At 41.8% G+C, this 21,084-nt stretch overlaps 3 protein-coding genes across 3 annotated transcripts in view; 2 read left to right on the top strand and 1 right to left on the bottom strand.

Moving 5' to 3' along the window:
- LOC308296273 (RNA-binding protein Musashi homolog 1-like) overlaps positions 1-21,084 on the bottom strand; it is a gene marked incomplete at both ends in the record, with an annotated part of 340,664 nt that overhangs the window by 240,849 nt on the left and 78,731 nt on the right. The window lies entirely within an intron of this gene.
- LOC308296364 (beta-crystallin B3-like) lies at positions 4,219-8,367 on the top strand (the record flags this gene model as incomplete). Its single annotated transcript, XM_080739623.1, has 5 exons — positions 4,219-4,302; positions 6,069-6,187; positions 6,500-6,632; positions 7,372-7,514; positions 8,103-8,367. The coding sequence occupies exons 1-5, from the start codon at positions 4,228-4,230 to the stop codon at positions 8,365-8,367; spliced, it is 735 nt and encodes a 244-aa protein (XP_080595749.1). The 5' UTR covers positions 4,219-4,227.
- Positions 16,718-20,659, top strand: crybb2 (crystallin, beta B2; the record flags this gene model as incomplete). The annotated part of the gene is made up of 5 exons (XM_080738401.1): positions 16,718-16,780; positions 18,126-18,244; positions 18,838-18,970; positions 19,627-19,769; positions 20,491-20,659. 5 exons carry the CDS (start codon positions 16,718-16,720, stop codon positions 20,657-20,659), a joined length of 627 nt encoding a protein of 208 aa, XP_080594527.1.

Raw genomic sequence — 21,084 nt, 5'->3', positions numbered from 1 at the left:
GCTATTTCCACTATTTTTGACTTAAAAAAATATACGAAGATTTTTCAACATGGAAACGATTATGAAAAAGAATCGCGAATTATGTCAAATAAACGCGATCAGACGATTATGTAACAATTGTGACAGCCCTACTTACCCCTACCCTAATAACTAGAGTGTGTGGCACGCACCAGTTCACTACATAGTCTTAAATGAGGTTAAGACATATTCACTCTCAATTTTACTCCAAAACCAATTAGATTTTGCACCTGGTGAAGAGCTCAACTAAATGCCATCTCCTGGCTTTGCTCATCCATAAAGCACTTTGTCACTTGATGCACTGTAGCACTGACCTCTGTTCCCCTCTTGTCAGTAACGTTCTGTTGTATCGCCCATTATGTCGGTAGACTCAATGTGGGAATGCTATTACAGTGCTATAAGTGAATGTGATGGTTGAATTGTTGGAGTCATTTGTACCTAGTATGTCTGTACATGGTATTTTACTTTGTCATACATTTTTTTGGGCAGTTTGAGGTTTTATTTTTTATCTGTCTCTGTATGTTTCCTCTTTTTTTTAATTTTGAAAGTAAAAGATGTATATTGCACTGTGTTGTACTGGCCAGTGTTCTAAAGTGTAAATTCTTAATAAAATTAATTGAGTTGAGCTGCTGACTCTGCCTGGTATCTTTTAAATGACCATACCATGTTTTCTTCTCTGCTGCTTTTCAAGTGCACTTTGCCCCCCATTTTGGGTGGTACAGTGTACAGGGTTCCCACACATTTATACCAATGAACCCACAATTTATCCAATTTACCAATTTATTCCAAGACTATATTATAACAATAATTCCGCTCAATAACAAGTCGCTTTAACTCGCTTACTCCTATACGCAATGCCCAAAGACAGGTAGTGTATGGCAGTGGTTCTCAACCTTTTCAGGCTGTGACCTCAGAAATAATCATGTTTTAACTGGGGACCCCGGCACCCTGACGAGCAATAAGTTGCTCGTCTCGTTGCAAGGCGTTGTGAGCATGTAGATCTGCTATTTTCACAATTTCTGCCTCTAATATTTGACAATTTGGCCAATGTTACATTTTTCATTTCAGACGTATTAACAAAATCAATAACCAAAGACAATGCATAGCTATTTTTTCCAGGACCTTCCAGGACCCTTGATCAATTCCAAAACTTTTCCAGTACTGGAAAAATATATTTCTAATTTCAAAATATTTCCAGGAATTTCATGACCGTGGGAACCCTGAGTGTATGTGGGAGGATGTTTGAGATGCTGGGCTCTTAACTGCATGAAATCAGATTTATTTTTTTATTTACATTGTTATTTTTATTTGTTGTCACGATGCAATGCGTTGTTAGCTTAAGATCAGAATACTATTTCATCAACACATGCCCTCAGTCAATTTGGCCTAAATCACCTGAAATGGATCCTGCAGGTTTTTGTGAGGCCCCATAGAGCATCGCAGCGGAAGTGGTTTATTGGTGCCACTTAAAATCTCCCATTCATTTCATTCATAGACTTTTACAAAAATATTTATAACAATTAAGTTAAGCCTAGAACCAAGCCATCCAGGATTGCAGTGAATCATGACCATACAACCTTTGATCCTATGTGAAAACATATTTTAATATTACATTATTTGATATGCTACATTTAATATACCCTTTGTTTAGCGATTTTCAAAATGTTCTTCCCATAGAAACAAAGGTTTCATGTTCATGATTCACTGCAATCCTGGATGGCTTGGTTCTAGGCTTAACATAACTGGTATAAATATTTTTGTAAAAGTCTATGAGGGAAATGAATGGGAGATTTTAAGTGGCACCTGTAAACCACTTCCGCTGCAATGCTCTATACATGAAGCTATTTTTTTCAAACCTATGAAGGGAAGGGAATAGAAGGGGGGGGGGGGGTTACTTTGAGATGATTGTTGGAGATTCTGTATACAGTAACTTTAATATTTATGTACATGGGTGAGGAGTGTACGACCTGTGGTGAATTGGGTGTGGTGTAGGGCATTCAATCACGAATAGTGATTTTTAGTATTATTCGACCTCTAAGTATTCGAATATTCGACAGGACTGGCCAAACTGTCAAATATTAAGTAAGCAAGAGGCGAACATTGTGAAAATAGCCCATCTACATGCTCTAGATGCTGTAGATCGGCTATTTTCACAATATTTATCTGCGGAACCGAGTCACATTAAATGTAATACCTACAATTCCAAGTGCTTGTCAGGGTGGGAGTCCCCAGTTCAAATATGTTTATTTTGTGGGTCACAGCCTAAAAAGGTTTGAGAACCCCTGGTATAGAGCATTAACAAATTCATCCACCAGGGGCATTTACAACTCATTCTTATGACTTCCTATCTAGCCAAGCTTTATAAACTATAGATTTTTTAAAGAAAAAAAAAAAAAACGAATATTCGACTTCGGTGAACAACGTCGAATAGTGGCTTTGATATTCGAATATTCGAGTATTTGGTGAATGCCCTAATGTACATGGGTGAGGAGCGTACGACCTGGTGAATTGGGTGTGGTGTGGTGTGTGTGTGTCTGTGTGCGTGCGTGCGTGCGTGCGGTTCTGTTCCTGTGCACGTTTGTGCTGATCCGGGCTGTTTGCTGAATCCTCTTGGCTCCCTCTCCCTGTGCCCGTGCACACCACATACTGGCAGCCAGCCGGGACGGACGGGACGGGCAGGGCCAGCGCGTGTGTGCCAACAACACAGCTGCCTATTGAGAGGCAGCGTTATGGAGACAATGTGAGCGAACAGACTTGCTGTATCAACAGCACACCCTCCTTTTTTCTGCTGTTGTGGCCAGAAATAAACCATAAATAGCCCCCTGCCCCTGGGCTCCAGTGGCTCATCCCCACCCAACACACCCCACAAGTGGCACCGAAAAACAGAGGGACATTACCGCTTCCAGTCAGGCATACCCAGGTAAAAGCTACCAGTATGGACACGTAACCAGTGTTGTTTTTGACAGCAAATTTTGATTTAGTTTTAGTCATAGTCTTTTGAATAAAATGTCATTTAGTTTTTAGTCATAATTTAGTCACCTGAAAATTTTAGTTTTAGTCTAATTTTAGTCGACTAAATATAAGATTTTATGGCGACTAAATCTACAGTTGGTTTAGTCAACTAAAATATATTTTGGCAGGCCTTGATGACATCGTAATGACTGATTTTACACTTGGTTGCATGCTGAAAATAGCCGATCTTCAAGCTCACAACGTGTCGCAGCGCGACGCGTTGTGAGCTTGTAGATCTGCTATTTTCAGCATGCAACACCTGATAGCAACCAAATTACTTTCTCCTCCACTAGACCCTCCCTAAAGTTTTAGTCTAGTTTTTATTTTGCTGACGAAATTGTCAATATATTTAGTCTTAGTTTTAGTCACCACAGCTTAGTTTTTATTTCGTTTTTATTTCGTTTTCGTCAGTGAAAAAGACGCAGTCGACAAACATTTTTCGTCATAGTTTTAGTCGACGAAATCAACACTGACCCAGGTAAAAATCCAGTATGGACACGTACCAGTGTTTTACGTGCGATACGTATGAAAGTCACCATGTAAGGACCACTGACACTTTGTTAAGAGAACGTTAGAAGAACTGCAAGCTTGTTGTGGCATGTGAGCTTGTAGATCTCTAGAGCTTGTAGATTTCTTTTATTTGATTTTTTTTATAGAGATCAAGTGGTTAAATGACTAAAAGGGAAGGGTATGCTAGGAATTTTATGTTGTGTGGAGTAAAATGAGTCTTTTGGCTTAAGTATTGCATTCACTGAAGTTTTTAGATGGATTTCGGTGTGGTGTGTTGTCAACTAACCACAAATGGATAGATTATTATCAGTGTGAGTGATATTTTTTCTCTTGGTAAATACGTTTTTAAGTGCTGAACATCGTTCATAATTTGGACAGACTTCCAATTACCACAGTGGTTCTCAAAGTGGATTCCAGGGGACTCTGTGGGTTCCTTTTATGGGGGTCTAAATAGACCCATACAGGTCTGTAACTCTGACAGTGTACACATGGAACCAAATGAACCCGTGAGGGTTCATTTGGTTCCATTTGTACACTGCCAGAGTTAAGGGGAGACCTTGACATTTGACCTTGACGTTTGAGAAACGCTACACTCACACCTTAGAAACATCAGACTGACCGTGTGTGCGTGTCTGCGTGTGCGTGTGTGTGCTTTTGCCAGTAGAGGCGGACCAGTGGACCAGGAGAATGTCGGAGCAACAGAGTGCCCCTGAGCAGCTGCCTGCTGGGAAGAGCCAGGGAGGGGCTGGAGCCACTTACAAGGTACAGAATGCTCTAAAAAGCAGTGTTTCTCAACCACTGTGCCTGGGGACCTTTGGTGTGCCCCTGAGAAGGGTCAAGTGTGCCCCTTGAAACTGCTTGAAAGTCAGTATTGTATTTATCATTTTAAAAATGATTTAAACTAGTGAAAACAGCCGATCTACAAGCACAAAACGCCTCGCGGTGCGAGGCCTTGTGTGCTTGTAGATCTGCTGTTTTCACTATTTTTGTTCGACAGCCTTGTACGATGAAGCAGGGCTTTACTTTGCGAAAAATTTACACATTTGAAACTTGGAGATACAAGGTTTCTTCCCGACAGTGACGATATTTACACCCCCGTATTATGTTGGTGTGCCCATGGATTCTTGGGACATGAAAAGTGTGCCCATGCAGGAAAAATGTTGAGAAACACTGCTCTAAAGCAGGGGTCTTCAACGTTTTTAGCCCGAGGACCCCTTAGCCGAGAGAGTGATGAAGCAGGGACCCCCACGACATGTTGTATAAAATTGTGTTGGAGATTAGAAATGTCCATAGATTTCTTAGACAGAGTAGACTCGTTTGACAGCATTGTCATCAGTGTATGTTGTTGGTGTAATGTGTATTTTTAGACATTTAACCGCTTGAACCATCAATACTGACTGCTCTTTTTTCCCTCCACACCAAACCTCTTTGCCAAGAATAGCCGATCTACAAGCTCACAACGCCTGTCCAGGCGTTGTGAGCTTGTAAATCGGCTATTCTTGTAGATTGGTTATTCTTGGCTAATGTTCCACACATAATAGGGATACTAGGGTTCAAGTGGTAGTTTAGAGAAAAAAGGTTCTTATCACACAAAGATTTGGAGGACCCCCCTGTAGTAACTCTGAGGACCCCCTAGGGGTCCCGGACCCCCTGTTGAAGACCCCTGCTCTAAAGTGAAACTGAACTCATTTATGTACAGTAGTTAGCCATTATTCATCCAGGGATAGATTCATCCTGTACTCGCAAGGTCTTTATCATCAAGACCCGGCTTCAAATGCTGAAATGTCATCTACTTTCCCTACTAATGTCCAGCCTTCCAGCCACCCTAATAGACAAAGGCTACTTTGTATATATTTGTATATATATTTATTTTTGAAGCGGTGAAAGCTGCTTCCAAGGAGTGGCTTTGTCTGTCCCGTACATGTTTTTTTGAGGATTCCCATAGATTCTCAAGGAGTGAGAATGTCTGTCCCGTACATGTCCCGTGCATGCAGAATTGAGGATTGGTCAAGCTTCACATGACATTTTGGCCCTCCAGACAAAATCATTCATTCTTTCAGAATTCATAAAAATATAGAACTAAAGCACATAGAAAGTATAGATCTAGAAAACAGAATGTATAGATCTAGAACACATATTTCATAGCTCTAGAACACATAGAATAAAAATTCACCGCTTCACTTCGAACCGAGGTTTGATTTTTTAAAGATATTCCTGTTTTATTCCTGTGTTTTTTTGTTTTTTTTTGCCTTAATTGATTTGATAGTACAGTAGAGGAAACAGGCAGAAACAAGCAGCAAAGGCCGTCGGGATCGGAACTCGAACCCGCGCAACGTGCAGTCAGGCATCATAGTCTATGTGGTAGGCGCCTGGACCGCTAGGTCAGTGGCCCCCCCCCCCCCCCCCCCCATATATATTATTATCATTAACAACACTATTGGCTCTCTACCCATGGAGAGAGAGAGAGAGAGAGAGAGAGTACCACGCTACACCCATTAAACTTTCCTCGTTGTCGCTCTCTGGCCCAGGTGGTGTTGTTTGAGCATGAGAACTTCCAGGGCACCAAGGCTGAGTTCGCTGCAGAGTGCAAAGACGTGTCAGAGAAGGGCCTTGAGAAGGTGGGCTCTATCCTGGTCGAGTCTGGGCCGTAAGTATTGTCACATTCACCGAAGACACATCACAAACTGTAACACACCAATGAATGGCACTTCAAACAACGTCTTGTCTTTCTGGAAACAAAATATAACATTAATATTTTGCTATATCAAATGCCATCTGTGAAGACTGTGATGTAATGTAATGCTTGGTCATTTGCTATTGTTACGCGACACGTGACACAAATCTACTCAAGTATTACATATTTCAATAAAGATAGCCATGACCCAAATCTTCCATTCACGTCTCTCTTTTCCTTTTTTCTGCCCACTTCTCTTGCTTGTCTCCTCTTTTCTCCATGAAGCTGGGTGGGTTATGACCGCCAAGGCTTTGGAGGTGAGCAGTTCATCCTCGACAAGGGCGAATATCCTCGCTGGGACACCTGGACCAACAGTCAGAACAGCTTCTCTTTCCTGTCTCTAAGACCACTCAAAGTGGTGGGTATCTTTTATCGCTCAGTCTTTATTAAGAACACATCGACATCGATATGAACACCACATTATGTTCTAAATCAAGGATGTGCACACTTCATGATTTCAATTATAAACTTACTTATGTCACTTAATAGCCTGATCACACGACTACACCAAGTACTAAAGTACTAGTACCATTACTACTACTTGTGCACATTTCTTAGATTATATTGAAATATCTGCTGATTAATAACTTACCCATTTAGTCAATGATATTATCAAAGTCAAGATTGACTTGACGTTTACTTTATTCATCCAAATACTTCATTTAATAATAATAACTAGAAAGATGCAATTTGAAATTGCGAGAGTGGTTGCTGACGGTTGCTGACTATATTCTACAGTAAGCTAACTGTCATGTGAAGCTCGACATTTGATTCCCTATTGATTCCCACTCCCATTGATTCCCTACTGAATCTGATTCCCACCACTATTGATTCCCTATCCCTGCCATTTCCAATGGCAGAAAAGTTACCCTAGAGGTCTATAAAGTTTCCCTAGAACTATAATGTGTTGCCCTGTTATGCAACCACACTAATAATAATTTAGAATTTAGACCCCTTTTTAGTTATCGTGGGTTAGCTGAGGGTCTTCTCTAGCAGTATAACAGAAATTAAGTTGTGGTGTCCAGACTATAATCCTATCATCCTGAATCCTCATTGGGTTTTCAATAATCTTTGTATCTCTTTTTTACCATCTATAGGACAGTCCTGATCACAAGATACATCTGTTTGAGAACGCCGACTTCAGTGGTAGAAAGATGGAGATTGTTGACGACGATGTGCCCAGTTTGTGGGCACATGGCTTTCAGGACCGTGTAGCAAGCGTCAAGGCTCTCAATGGAACGTAAGAACCCCACCTCATATCTGTCCATGTCTCCATTGTTTTTCCATGATTATCCTGTGTTGGCGTGCTTATTTTTGTCCTTCAAATACAGCACATATATTAGTCACTAACGCATAGTTACATATCTCTGCTGTCGGGCCGAAACCTCCTAACTCCAAAATGTTCATTTTCAGGAAAATGAGCTCAAGTGGAGTTAGGAGGTTTTGACCGAAGGGCTTTTTACTACTTTTCATTGGTCCAATATTATTTTAACCAACACACAGACGTAAAGGGTGTTCAATAGCACGTATTTATGAAAAAAAAAGAGAGGGCCAATCGGGTGGAGTTAGCTGGTTTGGCAGAAAGTGTGGAGTTAGGAGGTTTTGTCCCAAGCACTTTTTACTACTTTCCATTCGTTCAATATTATTTTAACCAACACTCAGATGTAAAGGGTGTTCAATAGCCCTGATTTATGCCAAAAAATCAAAAACCTCAAAAATGGAGTTAAGAGGTTTTGGCCAGACAGCGACGATATGCTACTACTTATATAATTGAAGGATATGACGCAAACAGAACGTTTACAGCATCGTGTGTTTACCCTCTCTCCAGATGGGTTGGCTACATGTACCCAGGGTACAGAGGACGCCAGTATATCTTTGAGCGGGGAGACTTCAAGCATTGGAACGATTGGGACGCCCCCGCTCCCCAGATCCAGTCTGTCCGACGTGTGCGGGACATGCAGTGGCACAAGAGGGGGTGTTTCAATGCCCCGGCCCCTACTCCTGCCCCGGCTCCTGCGCCTGCCCCAGCCCCTGCCCCTGCCCCTGTCCCTGTGCCACCTGCCCCCCCTGCTGCTGCCGCCGGGGCTAGCTGAACAGGGTCCCCAAGCCCTACCTCCCTACCCGATATACAAGCCCTCCTCCTCCTACCACCTATCCCATATTACCACGACAGTGCCTGCCTCACCCCTCCTCTAACTTATCCCAGCCTTCCTCAGCCAAAGCTGCGTGTGCCCAGTAAGAAGTGCTACTATATGTATGTTTCAGTGGCGAATAAAAGTTGTTTGACCAGGAGCTACCCATGCACGTCCTTCCTTCTTGTATGTGTATGATGTTGACCAAATGGTATGCTGATTCTGCAGGAATGGTGAAGAATCGACTAATTGTCTAATAAAGAAATAAATACATAACATAGAATCCAGTTATTGAATTGTCATTGGTTCAGGATCCCCTACTTCAGGCAATACTAGGCAATAATGATTTGTCCTTCTTTATAAATAAGGTGAAAACTCAAGGTCTGGAACTCTGTTACAGAAGAATGTGGATTAGGGGGTAAATTAAGAATTATTAGATGGTAGAAACGGCACTGATGGTTTAAAAATAGGATAACCAAATGAATAACTAGAAGCAGTGCTCTTCCGAGCACAGGTCTCCACCAGGCCAGGCGTCCTGGTGGTGCTACTGTATAATAGGCCAATGTAAAAAGGGTGGCATGTGTTCTTCACCATAGATCTTTCATGGCAATCCTGCAAACTTTGGAAGCCAATATTAGCCAATCAGGATGGAATATGAAATAGCAGACGGATCGGACTTGATCACATGACTATAGAGATACTGCGTACCGATTTGCGTGATTTTTGGATAAAATCTCAAGGAGTAATATCCAAAAATGTGTTTTACATAAGTCGGCCCAAAGGTGGCGCTATAAAATGCTGATGTGAAAAATGCAGGGCAAAGGTTTATCCTTAGCCTCTAGGGAGTGCGCTTACAAAGTTTGAAACTGATCGGTGGAGTTATAGGTAAAACCACAAATCGGCCTGTTATAGCGCCACCATGAGGCTGATTTAAAAAAAATTAAGTGGCATTTCTTCCTCGGCCTAGTGGGAACGTGTGTGCGCGATTTCATGATGATTGCACTTTGCATTTGGGATTTGAGGCATTTTGTTCCAAACGGCTCAATCCTACAAACTTTGGAAGCCAATCTTAGCCAATCAGGATGGAATATGCAAAATCGGACAGATCCGTGTCGATCACATGACTGTCGAGATACTGCCTACCGATTTGTAGGATTTTTGGACAAAATCTGTAAGAGTAGTGCACCGAAATGTGTTTTGCGAACATCGGCCACTAGGTGGCGCTAGAAAAGGCCCATTTGAAAAATTTAGGGCAGAGGTTCTAGATTGGCATCCAGGGAGTGTGTGTGCTCACTTTGGCAGCGTCCGGGCCAACGGCGACTGAGATTAGGCGCTCACAAACTGCGAGGACGCACGGACGGACGGACGCACGCACGGACGGACGGACGGACGGAGGGGAAAACATACTCTCCCTCAGCCTTCGGCTGGTGGAGACAACAACTTTTTACTCAAAGGGAGCAATCGTTTTTTATGAACAGCACCCCCTGGAGGAAAATAGGGGAGGGTCATTCTATTTTAATTTCAGTCCTAGGGAGGGTCTGCTGATTTCACTTTGAATTCAAGGGAGGGTCGTGCAATTTTTCAAAAGCAAACAATGTCTCCAGAGGTACAGGCACTTATGCAACCATTGTCAACAGCCTTCTGCTTAATTTAATGACAAACCCTGGGTGCCATCCCTACAAATGCCCAACAGTCACTGCAATTAGTGAATGAACTGAAGTGGCTGTGTTTATACTACAATGTATTTTCCTAAAACAATGGAGAGCTGTGTAAGGCAGCAACAATGGCTGTATCCCCCTCCCTAAAGTAAAAAGTGAAATGGTGATAACAAAAATTAACATTAGGTTAACGATCACTCGTTGAAAATACGCATTTGACTCAGATTTGACCACAGGCAATCAACAGCACAAAATGAATGGCAAATTTAATTAATTAAATTAATGGCAGCTGTTACATGTGTTGTGCACATGTGTCAACTGTTTTATCTGTAACCTAAGATGTCAAATAACCTGTTCTCAACCTCTGAGAACTTCTTACCTTTTTTGTGATGTCCACGTTGACTTTTACACTAGCAGCAGTAGGCTACTCACTGTGTGTTACTTTAGTTTGGAGGGTGTGTTAGTTTAATTTGGAAATGTGTTTTTGGGGTGAAATGCAGCTGGGATCTTAATGCATTATATTAGCATATTCATTATTGTTCATTGCTGCTGCCGCCCGCACCCGTTTTTAACCCTAAAAAAATCCTAATAATTTACAGTAAAAAAAGAAAGAAAATACATTTCGCAGTGCCCACCCAGAACTTGCTTCTCTGTTCTGTTCTCACCACTGGTTTGGAATAACTATATGTTTAGGTTTTAGGCATAGTTTTACTGTGATAAATGTCATGTTGTAGGGGAGGGTCAATCTTTTTTATTGTAATGCTTGGGGAGGGTCATTGATTTTTTCCCCCAATTGAGAGGGAGGGTCATGGCATTTTATAAAAGGGCTATACATTTTCTCCAATAACACCCCTCAATAAAAAACTACCCCTCCCTAATGGACAACTAAGAGATCTCCAGACATTGAAAGAAAAATTTGCCCTAGACTTTCTTTCTTTCTTTTTCCTTTATTTATTGAGGGACACCCTGATCACAGCATAAAAGCAATACAAGCAAAGAAAAATAACCCAATAGGCAATCGAATCACAATATAATGTTACAGATGCATGTACAGTCACTATGCAGTGTGTCCTCAAGAAGCACTTTAAATGTCCCTATTGAGACCAATCGAACCAGTTTCAGAGAGTCCTGAAGTTTATCCCACTTGTGTGGAGCATAATACATGAAGGCAGTCTTTCCTTGATCACTGTTCATACGTGGACAGGTATATCTGATGAATACCTGTGAACGAGTTGAATGTCCAGTGACTTTTGGTTCTACCAACGAGGATAGGTACAAAAGAAGAACAAAACAAGATTTATTTTAGGTATCTACAAGCTACAAGCTCACAGCGCGGCATCGAGTGCCGCGCTGCGAGCTTGTAGATCTGCTATTTTTGAAAAGTTGTGAAAATGTGTGCAAATCTTTGCACACATAAATATACGGTATGTAATTTTTAAGCGAACATTTGTAACTCAAATTTTGCGTCTGGGGAGTCCCTGGAACTAAATATTTTGAGATGGGGGACCGTGGCCAAATACATATCATTTTGGGGGTCTTTCACATGAAAAGGTTTGAGCACCACTGACATGGAAACAAAAAACCTTAGATTTGAAATATTCTAAGGCTTGCACAGATTTTCACAATTTAAAAAAATAGCAGATCTACAAGCTCGCAGCGTGGCACCGAGTGCCACCCTGCAAGCTTGTAGATCTGCTACTTTTCAATAGTTAAAGCACAAAACAATGCGTAATAAATGCGTTCCCAGTCTAAATGGGAACGCGTTTTTGAGGGAAAACTGACTTTCATGCAGAGCACAAATATCTGTTTGGTATATTGATATTGGCTTCTACACAAAACATAGGCATACTGCTGACCCTCATATACTGTACAATAGAGAGGATTCATTTTCAGTAATAAGATCTTATTGTCTGGATTGTCTCCTGGTATGTCCCTGCATGGTCTCTGTAATGTTAATTGTTTTTCTTGCTGTGTAAAAAACAATAAGAAAAGATGGTTTTAAGCCAAGATGTTCATACTACTGGTTTGTTGCATTAGAAAATTCTGTAATCATGAGGAGATTATTTATTGTAAGACGTACACAGTTTTCTTACTTAAATAAAGAATAGCAAAAAACAAAGGAGAAAATAAAACAAATATACCGATGAACTGGAGAAATAGTGCATATAATTGGAAAGTCTCTCAAGACAATGTTTTTGACTGTTTGTTTATTGGCAGTTAATTGCTGAGTCAAAGTCTTTGGAAAAAACCCTCCAACTTAAGGGGATTTGATGAAGACATTCATTCACATCTGCTGAGCATCAATGGAACTGATGATGTCACATGTATCCATTCACTGAGAGCTCACTATTTTATTTTTTCACTGCTTTCTTTCCCATAGCATTCACTGTGCTTTTGACTGTTATTTCTCGTGACTAAAAGGTCCCTATTTGAACTAAACGTGTGTGTGTGTGTGTGTGTGTGTGTGTGTGTGTGTGTGTGTGTGTGTGTGTGTGTGTGTGTGTGTGTGTGTGTGTGTGTGTGTGTGTGTGTGTGTGTGTGTGTGTGTGTGCATACGTACATACAAATTGGTTCCTTCTGGAGAGCATGATTGTTAGTTGACATGAAACTAGACAGCATATGCAAGAACTTACCTTTCCTCTGGAATCCAGGTTTTCCTCTACAAAAGCCATAGCCCCTAGGCCTGCAGGACAAAATCAGAAATACATATAATGAGCAGGCTCAGCACACCTTGTAACCAGAATGAACTTTGGACCACATATACCACAATCTATAGTATCAGGTGACGACCCCTTCTTCTTCTTCTACTTCCTCTATCTGAGCTTTCAACAGAGCAGTATATGGCCCTTTTTGAGTCACTGGTAAGTGGTAACACAGATTTTAAGATAGGCTATTATTGTGTAGGCCAAAGGTGTTTGCTATTATCTAGCAATGAGCATACATTTACTTTACAACCTATACTGCCTTGGGGAAAAAACGATATAGGCTAATGTAAAATGCATCACTGAAGATTTCACTGATTTCTTTTTTTCCCCCATTTTCTTTTCATCACAATTTAATCATTGATTCCTCCCCACACATATTCCTGTGCTGTCACTGCTGTTGTATCCTACTGACAGACTACCTACCAGTGAGGAGCCCCTACCGGGAGGACATAGACGTAGAGCCTTCTCTTCCCGGCCAACACTTCCTGCTGACAGGTACCGCCCAGCCCGTAGGATTACCTTCACATTAACAGTTATCACCCTCTCTGCCTCGTTCCCTCCCCTGTAAACGCTCCACAAAGCTGGATGCACCATGGTGGGTTTGAACCCACAACCTGTGCAGTGGTGGGCAGGCACTGAACCACGGCATCACCCGACTGCCCATAACTCACATAATGCGAGTTTGTTATCTCTGGCAATTAGATCATGTGAGTATTTCTTTTAAGATGATAAAAAGGGCATGGACTTATGTCTAAGGGTAGACAGAAACTCTAACCACAATGCCACTGAGCTGGTGGCCTTTAATAGGTCTATACCAGACCTGGGCATTGTGTGGCCCGGGGGCCGTATGCGGCTCTTTGGTTCACTCTGACCGGCCCATGTAGGGTTAATGGCAAATTACAAAATAAACACATTTTCAAATTTTACTTCATGCATGGACTAAAGCTGCATTGCTTTTATTTTTAAGTTTCTTATTCACGTACATATGGACGCAATGCGTACATCAGCATGTGTGCGTGATCATTGGATTGTTGTCTCAATAACAAGCAGGTGGTCATACTGGTCACAAGTCAAGACGACCTTCCTTACCTTACGCATCAAAAATGGCTAAAGAGGCTAAAAAAAGAAAAGTTGATGCCGAATGCCGGGTTTTCAATAAAAAATTGACTGCTAAGTATTTATTTACTGAAGTTGGAGGTAAAGCTGTGTGTTTAGTTTGCGGGGAGCACATCTTGCGGGGAGCAATGCCTTTTGGCCCGGCCCTCCACAATATTTTCTGTTGTTCATGTGGCCCCATGGAAAAAAGAATTGCCCACCCCTGGTCTATTCACTGCCATTTACCCTTGGGGCAATGTTCAGAAATCTTCTAATGTCAATTTATAAAAAATAAAAAATAAAACTATTTAACTAGCCCATCATGTTGCCTGAAACCTGCAGAAATGTATACATGGTTAGTGCCCATGTCTGGCCTCCTGCCTACATAAGTCGGATGAGTCGTTCTCCAGGGCCAGCAAGCTTCAAACAGACAAATCTCTTAAACTGCTCATCCGATCGATATTCTATACTGTTAGCCTGTAATTGCCTTCAGAAATGAGTGGGAGCTGCTATAGGGGCCTAAAACGCTTGTTGAGGGGCCAAACGCACTTAACTGCTGCCAAAAGTGGGTAGCCTGGTAAACTATCCTGGTCATGTGACGTGAATTCACTGTTATTATCGACACAGGTGCTCCTCGGGTTGTGTCCTCAGTACTCAGTCCCTTCCTCTACATTCATGACTGTATTAGTCCTTCACTGTATTAGTCCAGTCACATACTTTAAACAATCTGATGACACTGCCATTCGCTGACTGTTTTATGACAATAACTCTGTTCGGATCGACTACCAGAACACCATATAGAGTTGAATGTGGACAAAACTAAAGAACTGGTCAACCCACTCCTCATTCATGGTAATATAGTAGAACAGGTTAACAGTTTCACATATCTTGGACTCAATTTGATCAATAGACTTGGGTTTGATCAACACATTACATCTATAGGCCTACACGTTATCAGCAGCTTATGTTATCCGTAAGTTAAGATCATTGTCTGTTGCCCCTCACCTTCTGTTATTACTAGTAAGACACCTCAGGGTAACTTGCGACCTCAGGGTGACATGCGACCTCGCCCCAAAAAGGGAGAGGTCACGCCAATTCTTGGCCATCTGGCCAACCACAGCGTTTCTCTGACGATTCTAGTTGTTGTCATTCTGGGGGGAGTTTGACATCTGACATCACTTCCTGTACAGCCGGACGGACAGAAGGTCAGACAAGCGACAAGGTTTTTCAGGGTATAATGTGACCTTCGGTCGAGGTTGAATAATACTTTTCATTAAACCTGTTATGTTGTATTGTTCCCCATGTTTTTTCACTATCTCTAAGATTATCTTCCGACTCCCACACTTTCTGAACAATAAAGCCATCACACGTTTAGCACTCACAATAGCAAATGACACTGATCATCCCCTTTACATGGTCACTTCCAACTCATTCCATCTGGACGAAGATACAGAACTTTGAAATGGGAAAAGGTTTGTTTTAGTAAGAGCTTTCTTGTGACATTTAATTTATTTTTAGGCTTTTCTCATGTTTCCGGACCTGAAAAAAAACGAAACTTTCAACATTCAGTGGTTTTTTGAATAATTATGCTCAGAAAAGTAAGTTAATTGGCCTCTGGAAGAACGCATCATCATTCAGGGGATAAGATCTCAGGTGTCTACCTGGTAAGAAATAAAGGTTAAATACATTTTACATGAGAAAGCATGCATGTTCCATCAGCAATTTTGACTGATACACTTTCCCTGTTTCCAGGCAAACTGCAAACGTATTCTATGTATTTACAATAACTGCCTGTAAGAGAGAACAACGATGGCATATCCCAATTTGAATTGATAACTAATGATTTTAGAGAAACGTTCTACATTAGCTCAAATGTAGTAATTCCCATCCGTCCCTCTCTTTCTGGCACGGTGACATCCTTTCTATGGATCCTCTCTCTCACTCTCTCTCCCTTTCACTTGCTCTCTCCCTCTCTCTCTCTCTCTCTCTCTCTCTCTCTCTCTGATGGCACACGGGCCGTTCTCATTGTAGATGTGGGTCTCTTGGCACTGGTTGTGCTGAATCATGTGGATATCGAACAATGACCGGCTGGACAAAATTGACAACTAATGAAATAACTTTGTGGGGGGCGTGAGATGGGGGGGTTGGCGGGCAGGCTGATGTGTGGTGACCCTTTGGTCCTGTCTGTTTGGCCTATTGCAGGCTGATCTGGAGGGAAGCTTGGACACAGGGCTCTGTTGGCAGAGTTTCCACCCCTGAGCTGCCTGTATATATTGAGCTCAGAATGCCTTCACAAACACACTGGCACAGACAGGTACTGGTAAGGCATCCATTTGATAAGAGAAAAAGAAAAATATGTTTGTTTTATAATACACGCACGCACGCACGCACGCACGCACACACACACACACACACACACACACACACACACACACACACACACACACACACACACACACACTATTTGTAAGGGCTTATTGTTTACTTTTTTACCACTGTTTTTATTTTATTATAATAATAAATTAATAGATTATGTTAGGTTTAAACTTCTAAAAACCAATATAAACCATTATTGATTATAAAAAAGAAGCCATAGCTTGTTTTGGAGGGAAAAGGGGGAAGGGGCTTTTGTTATGAACATGCATACGTATGTGATATTTAATATATTGGATTGTTTTTTCAAATGCATAACAAACACACTTCTAAATTCTATTTTATTGTTGTTTTGCGGTCACTGTGCGATCACTGTGCTCCATCTATAAAAACATGTTTAATTTTAAAGGACATCCCTTTGGTGTTTGTCATTCTCCGTGTCTGTTTCCTTTCAGCTTCATCATTACCCATCCATTCACTATGGCCACAGACCACCAGAATCCTGCCTCCAAGCAGCAGCAGCCAGGAACCAGTGCTTTCAAGGTGAGAGGGACAGGGTGGGGGGGCTTAGGTTAGAACAGTATTTCTACCACTTTTTGCGGTCACATGTTCAAATACTGGCTTCTGATTGGCTTAAAACAGTGGTAAATCAGTCAACAACCTTGAGTTGGCTCATGGACCCCGCCCACTGTTGTGTTGCTGAAACAATTAATGATTGTAACTAAAGATCCTTGCAAGTTACAACTGTGTTTTCTTTCATTTATATGGTAAAAGTGGTAGAAAAGCAATTTACCATTCGAGGTCATTCGAGGTCGTTTGACACTCGGCTTCGCCTCGTGCCACAACCCTGAAACAGTGGTAAATCAGCCAACAACCCACTCCCTCTCATGGTAAATGGCTTACTTCTCAATCAATGGGTCGGGAGCAGGGGCGTCACAACTTGGGGGGGAAGAAGTGGGACTGAGTTACTAGGGCCCAAGGTGGAGGGGCCTTAATTATTTGATACTTTAGCTATTGAAAAAATAGCAGATATACAAGCTTGTAGATCTGCTATTTTTGAAAAGTCGTGAAAATGTGTGCAACTCAAATTTTGCTTCTGGGGGGGTCCCTACTAGAACTAAATATTTTGAGATGGGGGTCCGTGGCCAAATACGTATCATTTTGGGGTCCTTGACATGAAAAAGATTGAGCACCACTGACATAGAAACATAATATCTTTCAAAAAACCTTAGGTTTGAAATATTCAAAGACTTGCACACATTTTCACGATTTTTCAAAAATAGCAGAACTACAAGCTCGCAAGTGAGCTTGAATATATGCTATTTTTCAATAGTTAAAGCACATGGGGGGCCCGCAGTGAATCCTTGTACCCAGGGCCCAGAATTTGGTGCGACACCCCTGGTCGGGAGTCGGGACTCCGGACCTGTTTTAATGGATTCATGTATTTGCTGTTTAAAGAGTCTTACTATTTTCACCACACGTTGGCGAGAGGGTTTAATAATAATATAGCCTAGTAGTCACCACTGCTTTGGGGTACTTTTGTCACAGTACATTTTCACTTGAAATGTGTCCACTGCATTTACCCGTCCTACTAGAAGCAGTGGGCGCCATTAATACAGGGCCCAGCAAGCAGTTAAGTGTCTTGCTCAACTCAGGGACACAAACATTTTTATATATTGATGTAAAAGTCAAACCTGGATTGTGTCCTCCACATATCAGCATATTTATTTATTCTCAGGTTGAGTGGTAATATACTGGGTCAGTGATTTTTGAGTACTGTAGAAAACAATGTCAGCACTGAAACCTCGACAAGTTTAATTTTGATTATACAATTAAGGCTACTGTGATAACCGATTCTTACTAATTCGTTCTCATTTTACCTTTCCAGCTGATTATCTATGAACAGGAAAACTTCCAGGGACGCTGCCATGAGCTGACTGGTCCCTGCAACAACCTCCCGGAAGCAGGCGTGGAGAAAGTGGGCTCCATACTGGTGCTGTGTGGACCGTGAGTGTGTGTGTGTGTGAGAGTGTGTGTGTGTGTGTGTGTGTGTGTGTGTGTGTGTGTGTGCCTCAGACAAAATAATGAACTTGGGAAAGGAGAAAGCTTATTGATTAATGAATTAAATACAATTTAACTGAGAGAGACGAATGATGGAGACAGTCAGAGAGCAAGATTGAATGCGAGTGAGAGACTGAGTGATTGATTGCACAATCAGTGTTGTTTTTTACAGCAAATTTTGATTTAGTTTTAGTCATAGTCTTTTGAATAAAATGTTATTTAGTTTTTGTCATAATATTATATATATTCCATACGGCTCTGGTTCTAGTTTAGTTTTTATTTAGTTGACGAAATTGTCAATATATTTAGTCTTAGTTTTAGTCATCACAGCTTAGATTTTTAGTTTTTATTTAGTTTTCGTCAGTGAAAAAAAAAGTAGTCGACAAACATTTTAGTTTTAGTCGACGAAATCAACACTGTGCACAATCAAAGGGGGGCATCATGCAAAAGTCAGTGAACAGGTAGGTACAGTGAGAGAGGATGAAAACCCATGCATCTTCTCCTGCCTAACCCACCTTCTCTCCCCTGCCTCCTCTTAGATGGGTGGGATATGAGCAGGCTAGCTGTAAGGGGGAGCAGTATGTGTTTGAGAAGGGGGAGTATCCTCGCTGGGATTCCTGGACCAACAGCAGGCGCAGCGACATCATCTTTGCATTCCGCCCCATTAAAGTGGTAAACAACTGGCCTAACTGTTATACAGCTATTCAACAAACACTTGCATTCAATTGTGTGTGCATGGGACGCTCTATCATTGATATCATCGGACAGAAAACCTTGTATCTCCAAGTTTCACATTTGTACGTTTTTTTGCAAAATAAAGCCCTGCTTCATCATTCAAGGCCGTCGCACAAAAGTAGTGAAAACAGCAGATCTACAAGCACACAACGCCTCGCGGTGCGAGGCGTTGTGTGCTTGCAGATCGGCAGTTTTCATTAGTTTAAATCATTTTTAAAATGATAAATACAAAACAAATGGTTTTGGACATATACGGTTTCCACCCGAGAACGACAATACATTGAATAGGCTACTTTACTAGTCATACATTTAAACAGCAAGTGGTACAGTAAGACATTAAGGCTAAGAGGATAACACAAAAAAGTCCAGGGTTTCTCATTGTGTTCCTGTATTCAATTCATCAACATAGCCTAAAACATTTCACACAACAATACATGTTCATCAACAAATACAAAACACCACTGTTGTTACACATCCTTAAATGGATGGTGTCAGGGCATTCCACATTTTGGTGGCAGAGTTTCTGCCTGTTCTGGTGTTCTCCACTTTGTTGTTTGATCCACGACACACGGTTTGATGCTTTGCTCCCTCAGGACAGCCAGGAGCACAAGATTGTCCTTTATGAAAACCCCAGCTTTGCGGGGAAGAAGATCGAGATCATAGACGACGACGTCCCCAGCTTCCACGCTCATGGCTACCAGGAGAAGGTCTCCTCCATTAGAGTGCAGAGTGGAACGTAAGTTGACCTCAGCGACAGAAAAGCATGGAATAGAATAAAGATAATGTATTATCGACGTATACTGTATATCTTCTCACAGTAGAAATAATCAAATAAAAAAAACAGACCGGATGCATATATACCAGGGGTTTTCAAACCTTTTGGACTCAGGGCACCCCTGTAAATAACTTTTTCATCCACGGCACCCCTGAATTACACTGTTCCTTTTTAGAATCTTACATCCTATTGGAGAAATATCCGTTTCCATCAGAACTGACCGAAAATAACGTTATACTCGACGTTTAACCACCTGAACCCCAGCATGCCTATTCTTGGGGGGAGGTTCACCAAAAATAGCCGAGCTACAAGCTCACAACGCACCACAACGCACCACAACGTGACGCGTTGTGAGCTTGTAGATCTGCTATTTGTGGTGAAGAGAGTTGTCGTAGATGGAAAAAGAACTCAAGTACAGTGCAAATCAGGTCTGTTTTACCAAGCAGAGTGAAGTGATATTGACGTAGTGATATTGATGAATTCGCCACCCCTGGACTGGCATCACGGCACCCCAGGGTGCCCCCGTCACCCACTTTGAAAACCCCTGGCACATACACAACCAGTCACAAGTGCAAAACAACAGATCCCTAGACGTTCATATTGACGAAACCTGCAGATTCTTGATGGATCTTGTTTATTTTCCTTCCCCTCCCGTCCCGTCACTGTGCTCCCGTCACACCAGGTGGGTGGGATATCAGTATCCCGGCTACAGAGGCTACCAGTACCTCTTTGAGAAGGGCGAGTACAAGGATTGCGCTGAGTTTGGAGCCCAGATTCCTCAGATCCAGTCAGTTCGCCGCATCAAAGACATGCAGTGGCACCAGAGGGGTGCCTTCCACCCCACCAACTAGTAGGCGTGTGACTTATTCCAGCGATGATCCTTGAACTCCACGACTGATCCTCTGACCCCTCAACCTTCTCCCACTTCACCTCATCTACTTCAAACTGCATTTTGATGCCTATTGAAAATGTTGTAACATCCTTTGAGGCAAACTAATAAATCCGTATTGCTTATATTTCAAACTTGTGGTGTGTGATTCACTTCTTCCTCATCAACCTCTTTTGACTTCAAAGCAACTGCCGTTCCAAGAGCTCACGCTGAATAAATGCAGGAATTTGATTTGTGTCAAAGTATCATAGTAATACAGCAATAAAATAAATCAATTAAAAATTACATCTTGTCAAAAAGTCCAGCCTTGCTTCATTTATTGTGACCGTAGGGAGATAGTATAAAAAAAAAAAACCCTCGTGTCAGTCAGTCAGTCACGCCTCATGT

The sequence above is a fragment of the Nannobrachium achirus genome (assembly GCF_963921795.1).
Source record: "Nannobrachium achirus genome assembly, chromosome: 12".
Classification (NCBI taxonomy): domain Eukaryota; kingdom Metazoa; phylum Chordata; class Actinopteri; order Myctophiformes; family Myctophidae; genus Nannobrachium; species Nannobrachium achirus.
The sequence above is the reverse complement of the archived record's forward strand: the minus strand, read 5'-3'. Positions and strand labels throughout refer to the sequence as shown.